The sequence below is a fragment of the Macrobrachium nipponense genome, chromosome 23 (assembly GCF_015104395.2).
Source record: "Macrobrachium nipponense isolate FS-2020 chromosome 23, ASM1510439v2, whole genome shotgun sequence".
NCBI lineage: Eukaryota > Metazoa > Arthropoda > Malacostraca > Decapoda > Palaemonidae > Macrobrachium > Macrobrachium nipponense.
In genome coordinates this window covers 55,287,429-55,299,480 of record NC_061090.1, presented here as the reverse complement: position 1 = coordinate 55,299,480, position 12,052 = coordinate 55,287,429, and the positions used below count along the sequence as shown (strand labels likewise).

At 32.4% G+C, this 12,052-nt stretch overlaps 1 protein-coding gene across 1 annotated transcript; it reads left to right on the top strand.

The window, feature by feature from the left end:
- The first annotated feature begins 393 nt into the window (after positions 1-393).
- Positions 394-6,836, top strand: LOC135197936 (uncharacterized). Its single transcript, XM_064225214.1, has 3 exons — positions 394-467; positions 4,625-4,816; positions 6,500-6,836. The coding sequence occupies exons 1-3, from the start codon at positions 394-396 to the stop codon at positions 6,834-6,836; spliced, it is 603 nt and encodes a 200-aa protein (XP_064081284.1).
- Positions 6,837-12,052: the final 5,216 nt, after the last annotated feature.

Sequence of the window (12,052 nt, the reverse complement as noted above, 5' to 3'; positions counted from 1 at the left end):
CATGTTAACGTTAATAAAGGAAGGGGAGGGGAGGGGGAGGGGGAGGGGTGGATGAAGGAGAGAGCGAAGGGTGAATGGAAAATGAGAAAATGAAGAGGAAGGGGTTATTGTAATGGAAATGTCGAGGGCGGGATAAGTGGAGTCGTCATTGGTTCAGAGAGTAGGTCAGGAAGATGTGTGTGGGTGTGGGTGGGAAGAGATAGGGATGGGTGAGGAGAGGTAGGGTATGGATGAGGATGGGTAGGGAGGGGTAGGGATGGGAGAGGAAAGGTAGGGATGAGTAGGATGGTGGGATGGTTGGGGATGGGTGAGGAGAGATGGGGATGAGTGGGGATGGGTAGGGATCGTTGGGGATGGGTGAGGAGAGGTAGGGATGGTTAGGGAAGGGTGAAGATGGATGAAGATGAGTGGGGATGGATGAGGAGGGATGAGGATAGTTGGGGAGGATTGTGGATGGGTGAGGAGAGGTGGGAATGGGTGAGGAGAGGTGGGGATGGGAGAGGAGATTTTGGGAAGGGTATGGGTGGATGAGTAGTGGGTGAGGAGCGGGTGGTGATAGGATGGGTAAGTAGGGGAGGGGAGGGGAAGTGTTGGATTGCAGGATGAAATGCTTGATTAAAAAAAAAAAAAAAAAAAAATTGAAGATAAGCTACTTTTCATCTGCGAATTCAAACTTTTCCTCGTGAATTTACCAAGAGGTCTTTTCTCATAGATTGATATACATGTAAAAAAATATATTTTATTGAATAGAAAATATATGTATCTGTAATCGAGTTTATTATTATTATTTTTTATTATTATTATTTTATTATTATTATTATTATTATTATTATTATATTATTATTATTTCCAATGCTATATGAAATTTGAGGTAAAAATCTTCTATTGTATTTTAATCTGCATATAATATAATAATAATAATAATAATAATAATAATAATAATAATAATAATAATAATATAAATAATAAAACTCTAACAGACAACTAACAAGACGACAATTTTATAAGATGCTTTCACAGTTCTTACCTCTTGTTGGATGAACTGAATAATGAAAATGGAAGGAAATAAGATAAAATCACTTTTAAGAACCTTATTGGAATCTTTCTGGCTTCTGGCACCTGACAACAAGAGGTTGGATTCGTCGTCAACATCAGACACAGCCTGTGCTGATGATGTCACCAGCAACCAATTCGATTAGCAGCCATTTGGCAAACCTAGACCTATATAGGTTAAGTGCGAATTGTAACATTCATCTATAGCAAACTCCCCTTAAAACAGCACACAACTATAGTGTGTTCATGAAGACTTAATGGTGATTTGCACTAGAGCTATAGTGTCAAGATTTCTTGACACTGTAGTACTTACTACCTCGAGTGACCAAGTGTAGTGAAGCTAACTGTGATAGAGTAAAGATGGTGTAGACGCACCTTAAGTCTTGCCCATTTGAAGGTGTGAAAGTACAGAGAGAGAGAGAGAGAGAGAGAGAGAGAGAGAGAGAGAGAGAGAATGTTAACATTAACGTATTGCAAACTCTCTTTACAACCATGAGATACGTTTTATGGATAGCAAATAAACTTAGTCAAACAAATGCTGGAGTTTTGACGAATGTGAATGATTTCATACGTAACTGGTGACACCTAAATATCTCTCTCTCTCTCTCTCTCTCTCTCTCTCTCTCTGTGAGTGAAGGCTAACCTGCTCTGAGGTTGCGGAGAGAGAGAGAGAGAGAGAGAGAGAGAGAGAGAGAGAGAGAGAGAGAGAGAATGACTTATATGATCATAGTATATCTGTAAACACTGATATATAAATATGTACACTGATCTTGACCCTGCATGTGAAAATGACCTCCATAGGAGCTCTACTAGTCTGTAGAGGTAGTGTGAAGGAATAGTCAGTATCCAGACATGGAATAAAAATTGACCATTGAAATACTCTACGAATTTTACAACGAATATTTAACTACAGCCTCTGGAATCTTCTGAATAAAATTAAAATTTACTTTCATAATTACCTATTTTAGACATGCCAACCTTCGGTGTGTTGTTCAGCAGTTTAAGCAAAAATGAGAAAATCATAATTATAAAAATAGACCTACATAATATTACTGCAGCTGAGGCAGCAATTACTTTTAAATCAACATGTTTCAAAGATGGTTTACTTCAGGAATAAAGGTAAAAATAATCAAATAATATCAATGCAAATTAAGATAAAAAAAATAAAAATAAAAATATTAGAAATGTAGTACAAAAGAAGTAATAGTAATAAAAATAAACCTAAAATTGATAGTTATAAATACAAAAATAATGAAAGTAATAATAAAAACTAATCATAAAAATACAAAATATAGAAATATATTCATGTACAAACTACTAGTAAAATGATGGCAATGAAATTTAATATTACAAACAATAACTAAATACAAAAATGATTATAAGATTATAAAAATAATAAATACAATATTAGTCAAATATAGTACTAATAAAATATCAAAATATAAACTAATGTATATGGAAATAAGAATAAAAAAATATGAATAACAAAGTGAATATTATCAATAATAAAACTGGAAAAAATAGTAAAAAAATACAAGTAAGAATAAATACAAATAAATAGATAAAAGTTAACTAAAATAAATACATAAATTGAATAAATAAAGAAAAACGAATAATAAATAATTAATAATAATATATATATAAATAAAAAAAAATAAATAAAGATAAATGAATAAATAAACAAAAATGAATAAATAGAAAAATGAAGAAATAAAACATATCAAAATAAATAAATAAATAAGTAAATAAACAAGAAAGAAATAAAAATAAATAAATAAACAAATATGTAAGAAAAATAAAGAAATATAAATATATACAAAAATAAAATACATATATAAATAAATAATAAACAAATAAATAAATTAAAAAAATATAAATAATAAATAAATAAATAAATAAATAAATAAATAAAAAATAAATAAATAAATAGAATTATATAAATAAAAATAAATATATAAATAAATAAGTAAACTAGAATAAACAAAGAAATAGATAAAAAAGTAAATAAAAGGAACAAAAATAGATAAACAAATAAAAATAAAAATAAATATATAAGAATAAATAAATGAATAAATAAAAATGAATAAATATATAAATAGATAAAAATAAGTAGATAAAAAGGAATAAATAAAATAAACAAAAATAATAATAAAGAAATAGATAGAAACATGAAAAATAATAAATAAAATAAGAATAAATAAATGAATATATAACTAGATAAGTAAAAAAATAAATAATAAAATAAATAAATAAATAAATAAGTAAATAAATAAATAAATAAATAATTAAATTAAAGATAAATAAATAAATAAATGAAAACAAAAAAAATAAAAAAAGTAAAAAATAAAAAAAATAAAAACAAATAAATGACTAAATAAATAACTAATAAGAATTAGTAAATAATTAAATGCATAAAAAATAAAATAAATAAAAATAAGTAAAAATATGAATAAATAAATGAATAAGTGAATACATAAATAAAAATAAATAAATGAATAGATCTAAATAAATAAATAAAAATAGGTAAATAAAAAAATAAAAAAAATAAATTAATAAATTAACATATATAGGTAAATAAAGATAAGAAAATGAATAAATAAATAAATAAATAAAAATGAAAATAAATAAAAAAATAAAAAGTAAAGATAGATACTTAAATAAATAAATAAAAATAATAAGCAATAAAATAAAATTAATGAAAGTGAATAAATGAATAAAAACAATAAAAAAGGAAATAAATATATTAATAATAATAGATAAAGAAATATAAGTAAATAAACAAAGAAAAAAATAAAAATTAATTAATTAATAAAATGAATAAGTAAACAAATATATATAAAAAATAAAAAATCAATAAAAATAAACAATTAAACAAATAGATAAGTAAATATATAAATATATAATTATCAGAATAAATATAACAATAAATAGAAATTTATAAATAAATATAAATAAATAATAAACAATAAAAGATAAATAAAAAAATAGAGAAATAAAAATAAATGAAAAAATATAAATTCATAAAGATAAACAAATAAATAAAAGCGAATAAACAAATAATTAATAAAATAAATAAATACATAAAATAAATAAATAAATAATAAGAAGAAATAAACAAATAAAAATAAATAAGTAAATGAAAATAAACAGATAAAATAGATAAAATTAAAAAAGAAATAGAAATAGAAATAGATAAGTAAAGGAAAGAATATCAATAAATAAATAAGAATAAAAAAGTAAATAAAAAATAAATGAAAATAAATAAAAAATAAAAGTAATAAAAATAAATAAACAAGTAAATAAATAAATAAATAGAAAAAAATAAATAGATAAATAGAAATAATTAAAAAAATAATAATGAATAAATAAAAAAATATATAAATATATATAAATAAAAATTGTTCATCGCCAGGAAACCTTTTATCGCTGCCACACTAACATACGGTCTCCCTGTTGTTAGACGATCCCAAACTTGTCGCAGCTCCCAACTAAGCAACACAATTTACCTAAGCAAATGATTCTTCGCCAGGAGTGAACAGCAGCATCCCTTAAACTGCTAAAATTCCAACAGCCATGAACAGCCAAAATCTTATAACCTGTCTGCTTCTCCTCCAACCCTGAAATCCCAAGGAATGGCCACAATGGCCACACCAGCAGGCCCCACGGGTAGGAAGTTCCACAATCAATGGCACATAAGCTCGTCTGGGGTTTTTAGTCGGCTAAGACTCCAACAAGACACAAAAGCTCCGCAACCTCAGAGCAGGTTAGCCTTCACTCACAGAGAGAGAGAGAGAGAGAGAGAGAGAGATATTTAGGTGTCACCAGTTACGTATGAAATCATTCACATTCGTCAAAACTCCAGCATTTGTTTGACTAAGTGTATTTGCTATCCATAAAACGTATCTCATGGTTGTAAAGAGAGTTTGCAATACATTAATGTTAACATTCTCTCTCTCTCTCTCTCTCTCTCTCTCTCTCTCTCTCTCTCTCTCTCTCTCTCTCTCTGTACTTTCACACCTTCAAATGGGCAAGACTTAAGGTGCGTCTACACCATCTTTACTCTATCACAGTTAGCTTCACTACACTTGGTCACTCGAGGTAGTAAGTACTACAGTGTCAAGAAATCTTGACACTATAGCTCTAGTGCAAATCACCATTACGTCTTCATGAACACACTATAGTTGTGTGCTGTTTTAAGGGGAGTTTGCTATAGATGAATGTTACAATTCACACTCAACCTATATAGGTCTAGGTTTGCCAAATGGCTGCTAATCGAACTGGTTGCTGGTAACATCATCAGCACAGGCTGTGTCTGATGTTGACGACGAATCCAACCTCTTGTTGTCAGGTGCCAGAAGCCAGAAAGATTCCAATAAGGTTCTTAAAAGTGATTTTATCTTATTTCCTTCCATTTTCATTATTCAGTTCATCCAACAAGAGGTAAGAACTGTGAAAGCATCTTATAAAATTGTCGTCTTGTTAGTTGTCTGTTAGAGCTTAATTATTATTATTATTATTATTATTATTATTATATTATATTATTATTTATTTATTATTATCATATGCAGATTAAAATACAATAAAAGATTTTTACCTCAAATTTCATATAGCATTGGAAATAATAATAATAATAATAATAATAATAATAAAGAGAGTGAAAAAATGGATAAGTATCAAGATCTGAAAATAGAAATAAGAAGGATATGGGATATGCCAGTGGAAATCGTACCCATAATCATAGGAGCACTAGGCACGATCCCAAGATCCCTGAAAAGGAATCTAGAAAAACTAGAGGCTGAAGTAGCTCCAGGACTCATGCAGAAGAGTGTGATCCTAGAAACGGCACACATAGTAAAAAAAGTGATGGACTCCTAAGGAGGCAGGATGCAACCCGGAAACCCCACACTATAAATACACCCAGTCGAATTGGAGGACTGTGATAGAGCAAAAAAAAAAAAAAAAAAAAAAAAAAAAAAAAAAAAAAAACAAAAAAAAAAAAAAAAAAAAAAAAAAAAAAAAAAAAAAAAAATAATAATTATAATAATAATAATAATAATAATAATAATAATAATAAACTCGATTACAGATATCAAATATATTTGTATTCAATAAAATATATTTTTTTACATGTATATCAATCTATGAGAAAAGACCTCTTGGTAAATTCGACGAGGAAAAGTTTGAATTCGCAGATGAAAAAGTAGCTTATCTTCAATTTTTTTTTTTTTTTTTTTTTTTAATCAAGCATTTCATTCTGCAATCAAACACTTCCCCTCCCCTCCCTACTTACCCATCCTATCACCACCCGCTCCTCACCCCCTACTCATTCACCCATACCCTTCCCAAATCTCCTCACCCATCCCCACCTCTCCAAACCTTCCCAACCTTCCATAATCCCACCTCCTCCCCTCATCCATCCCACCAATGCCTTCCCACCTCTCCTCAGTCCCTCCTCCAATCCTCCCCCAAGTATCCTTCATCCCTCCTTCATTCCCAATCCCCAGTCCTCCCTTCATTCCCTCCCTTCCCCTTTCCCTAAACCCATTCCCACCTCTTCCTCCTCCCTTCCCCAACCCATCCCCAACCATCCCCACCCTCCTCCCTACCTCATCCCTACCTCTCCTCTCCCGTCCCTACCCCTCCCTACCCATCCTCATCCATACCCTACCTCTCCTCACCCATCCCCATCCCTTCCAACCTACACCCACACACATCTTCCTGACCTACTCTCTGAACCAATGACGACTCCACTTATCCCGCCCTCGACATTTCCATTACAATAACCCTTCCTCTTCATTTTCTCATTTTCCATTCACCTTCGGTCTCTCCTTCATCCACCCCTCCCCCTCCCCCTTCCCCTCTACATCCTTTATTAACGTTAACATGCTCTGAGGACACGGCGCCAAATGAAGATGAGATGATGAGATGGGTCTTTACCATCATATCATCATCATCGTCATGATTATAATGGCTCCATTTCGCTCCACGCTGACTTTAATGTCGATGAAGGACTCATTTCGGTGCTCAAGATGCACTGAAATTGAGTCGTGATCTCAAATTTAATTACGCTAAGTGAACGATAATAACTCTCCAAATAGCCATTTCTGTTATTTATGGTTCCCTTATGTCGTTCCAAAGCACCGGGGTGATTTCGGAAATAGAATATATTTATTTATAAAAAATAGAAAGGTCTTTATTTTATTTTGTTATTTATTTATTTTTTTTTTTTTTTTTGTTTTTTTTGCTAAGGTTGGAGATATTGGAAGCAGAAAATATATCTCTTAAAAAAAGAAGTGTTTGGTATTAAAGGGACAAATGACTATTTTTATTTTTTTGCTGTGCTGATAGAAAACTTTTTTTTTTTTTTTAATCCTGGCGTTTATCTATAATATGAAACAACATCCTTACCTAAGGCAAGATCGTTTCTTAGCAAGATATAAAATAGTCGATAATTGTACGTCCATCTAACCAGCAACAATACCTATATGAACTTCGTAAAGGCGCCCAGATTACAAAGAGGAAAAATCATGGTATTGTTTCCACAACAGTTTAACATTATGCATTGGAAACGATACGGTAAAAATTCAGTCAGTATATTAAAACAAAGGTTTTATTTTTTTCAGTATAGCGTGAAAACCCCAAAGATAAAAATTCAGTTCGCATATTAAAAAAGGAAGTTTTCTCTTCAGTAAAGCATGAAAAAATCAAAATATACAAATTCAGTCAGTATATTAGACAAAGGCTTCGATTCCCTCAGAAGGACTCCCTCAACAGGCAATTTCGGTTTGCGATAGGTCACTGCCGCCACTTACTGATTGCCAATACGAGAGAATCAATTTCAATTATCAACTTGGTGGGATTCGGTTTGGGATTGCTCCAATCTGGGTGAAGCCGCTTTTTTTTCTCTCTCTCTCTCTCTTGACCACCGGCTGCGTTTTGTCTGAGTTTGAGATATATTCTGCCTCTCAAAATTTAGCGTCGAGGGAGAGATTTTCAACTTATACATATTATGTATAAACATCACCAGCCTTGGTTGAACGCAATTAGTTATTCAGGCCCATAAACCATTCTAAATCATCGACTTTATCTTTTCATACCTTTGTCATTAAAAATAAATTCACTTCTTAATTTTTTTAATCTTTTTTAGATTTTAACATGAATATATTTCCCTCCGACGAGAAAACCATTGATAAATTTACTTACATCTTTTCATGTCCTGTTTTGATAGAGCGTAAACCTTTATAAGTAAAATATAATGGATGTTTTAAGATTTTAACATGAATATATTTCCCTCAGTTGGGAAAGCTAAAAATGAAAAAAAAAATATATATATAAAAAGAAGAAAAACACCTAAATCAATATCACTTTCCTTTTCAGTTCGTTGTAAGTTCGAGTGATTAATCTACGCCATTAATATCCATCCATCACGAATTCCTTGTGGGCCCTGAGCCTCGCAAAGGGAGTCCTTTCAACGCGAGCTTCCTACAACGCCTGGCGAATGATCCATCTTGTCAAGGGCGTTGTCAACATCCATCAGAGAGCATCATTCAATTCAATCATTTCTGGAGATGATGCTTTGACACTCGAACTCCTCCCACGATCGGATCACCACTAACACCTGTTTGCCGTCATATTACCTCTCCCATTCAGGGGGGTGGAGATCGGGTCTTTTCAAGGCGATTATATAGTTGCTATAGTCTGTTTCGTTCGGTCGTTGTTTGTAACACAAACATTACATACATACACACACACACACACACACACACACACACACACACACACATATATATATATACTATATATATATATATATATATATATATATATATATATATATATAGATATATACATACATATATATATATATATATATATATATATATATATATATATATATCTATATGTGTGTATATATATATATATATATATATATATATATATATATATATATATATATATATATATATATGTATATATATATATATATAATATATATTTATATATATAATATATTTATATTTATACACATACATACGTACATACATATATATATATATATATATATATATATATATATATATATATATATATATATATACACACTACATACACATATATATCTCCTATATATATGTGTATATTTGTACATTTCAAAAGTGAACTACAATGGTCAGCGTTGACTTTCATTATTATAATATATACTTTGCGAAAGAACAAATATTAAATACCGAAAAAATTAAACGTCTTTGTGAGCTGGAATGAGTCTTTCACGGGAGTTAATTAATCATACGGTTACCTTTGTCATAAGCATAAAATCCGTTCTGCCAATGGGAACATTGCACAGCAGATGAAATGATGTTTTGGTATTTGGTGAATTAGAAACTACATAATTAAAATAAAACTCTACCCAGGTGATGTCAAATGTATATTGTACTATGGATATTTGTATCTTTTTATTGTTATTAAAAAAAGTATAAAAAGACAGTCTCATATGGTGCGTCACACACCAGCTGGGCATATTTTCAATTTTGCTAATAGCACAGCTTACGTATGTAGGGCAGGTGATTTCTAATTATCATAATTATTATTTTTTCACGGATTAGGTGTTATTCAATATCAAAGTCATTATGATGAATACCGAAATATGTCTCTTATTGGTATGGCCATCATGTTTACTATAATAGATTCACATCACCTGTACATCTGATGTCTAGGCCAGTCCTTACGACGCTCCTGATTGGCTGTTGATATAAGCCAATCACAGGGCTGGAAACTCAGTCTCTCTCGAGAGAGATCACATAGGCAGGATGTATGTTCCACCTCTCCTGAGAGATACTTTTGAAAGACGTATCCCTCAGGAGAGGTGAATCATACATCCTGCCTATGGGAATTCTCGAGAGACAGTTTCCAGCCCAGTGATCGGCTTATATCAACAGCCAATTAAGAGCGTCGTAAGGGACTGGCCTACAGATCAGATGCACGGGTGATGTGAATCTAGTATAGCAGACGAGGCTCATTTTTGAAGTATGAATAACTTACATTTAAATGCAAACCCACTCATATATTACCTGTAAAATACGCTAGAAATATCTGATAATACGTTGATAAATTATGTAGAGCAATTACGAGAGGGATTATAGTTGGGTAACCGAGAATAGAACTTATAATAATCATCTGGCTTACTGGGAATTCTAATTAAAGAATGAAGGAATTAATATCGTATATTTTCCTATTATTATTATTATTATTATTTATTTTTTTTTTCGCTCTATCACACTCCTCTAATTCGACTGGGTGTTATTTATAGTGTGGGGTTCCGGGTTGCATCCTGCCTCCTTAGGAGTCCATCACTCTTCTTACTATGTGCGCCGTTTCTAGGATCACACTCTTCTGCATGAGTCCTGGAGCTACTTCAGCCTCTAGTTTTTCTAGACTCCTTTTCAGGGATCTTGGGATCGTGCCTAGTGCTCCTATGATTATGGGTACAATTTCCACTGGCATATCCCATATCCTTCATATTTCTATTTTCAGATCTTGATACTTATCCATTTTTTCCCTTTCTTTCTCTTCAACTCTTTGTGTCCCATGGTATTGCGACATCAATGAGTGATACTTTCTTCTTGACTTTGTCAATCATTTCGTCACGTCTGGTCTATTTGCACGTATCACCCTATCTGTTTTCTGATACCATAGTCCCCAGAGGAAATCTTGCGTGATCGTTTTCTATTCACTCTCAGGTTGGTGCTCGTACCACTTATTACTGCAAGGTAGCTGATGTTTCTTGCACAGACTCCAGTGGAGGGCTTTTGCTACTGAATCATGCCTCTTTTTGTACTGGTTCTGTGCAAGTGCCGGGCATTCGCTTGCTATGTGGTTTAGGGCCTGATCTTGTGCCGCTGTTATCATTCCTTCAGTTTCCTTCTTTAGCTCTCCCCTCTGTAGCCATTGCCATAGTGTCATCGCTGGCTAGTTCTTTAGTCTGTCTCATGTATTGTCCGTTTATTGGTTTGTTGTGCCAGTCCTCTGTTCTGTTTGTCATTCTCCTGTCTGTATATTTCTGGGTCTTCGTCTACTTTTATTAATCCTTCTTCCCATGCACTCTTTAGGCCACTCGTCTTCACTGGTTTTCAGATATTGCCCAGTGCTCTGTTCTCGAATGTTGACGCAGTCCTCTATACTTAGTAGTCCTCTCCCTCCTTCCTTTCGTGTTATGTGTGGTCTGTCCGTATTTGCTCTTGGGTGTAGTGCTTCGTGTATTGTCATATGTTTCCTGGTTTTCTGATCTATGGTGCGGAGTTCTGCCTTCGTCCATTCCACTATTCCTGCGCTGTATCTGATTACTGGCACTGCCCATGTGTTTATGGCTTTTATCATATGTCCGGCGTTGAGTTTTGACTTGAGTATCGCCTTGAGTCTCTGCATATATTCTTTTGGTGTTAGTGTCCTTCATTTTTCTTGTGTATATCCCCTCCTTCCATTATTCCCAGGTATTTTGTATCCTGTCTCATCTATGTGTTTGATGTTGCTCCCATCTGGTAGCTTTGTCCCTTCAGTTCTCGTTACTTTGCCTTTTTGTATGTTGACTAAGGCGCATTTTTCTATTCCAAACTCCATCCTGATGTCTCCAGATACAATCCTTATAGTCTGGATTAGGGTATCTATTTCCTTGATGCTCTTCCCATACAGCTTGATGTCGTCCATGAACATCAGATGGTTAATTCTGTTGCCTCTTTTCTTGAGTTGGTATCCGGCATCCATCTTCTGTAGTACTTTTGTCATGGGAATCATGGCTACTACGAAGAGTAGTGGGGACAGTGAGTCGCTCTGGAAGATCCCTCTCCTGATATTAACCTCTGCTAGTCTTATTCCAGAGCTTGTAAGTATTGTATTCCAGTTGCGCATTGTATTTTTGAGGAAGCTGAGGTGTTTTTCCTCTGCCCCATATATTTTCAGGCATTCTATTAGCCATGTGTGTGGTATCATGTCGAAGACTTTCTTA

What these genes read in the sequence shown, in the direction of transcription:
- LOC135197936 (XM_064225214.1), top strand. Translation starts at nt 394, where the DNA reads ATGGATGAAGATGAGTGGGGATGGATGAGGAGGGATGAGGATAGTTGG. An exon ending in TTGTGGATGGGTGAGGAGAG is followed by an intron (nt 468 to 4,624) that starts GTGGGAATGGGT and finishes AAATTCCAACAG; the next exon opens with CCATGAACAGCCAAAATCTT. An exon ending in GCTCCGCAACCTCAGAGCAG is followed by an intron (nt 4,817 to 6,499) that starts GTTAGCCTTCAC and finishes ACCTCTCCTCAG; the next exon opens with TCCCTCCTCCAATCCTCCCC.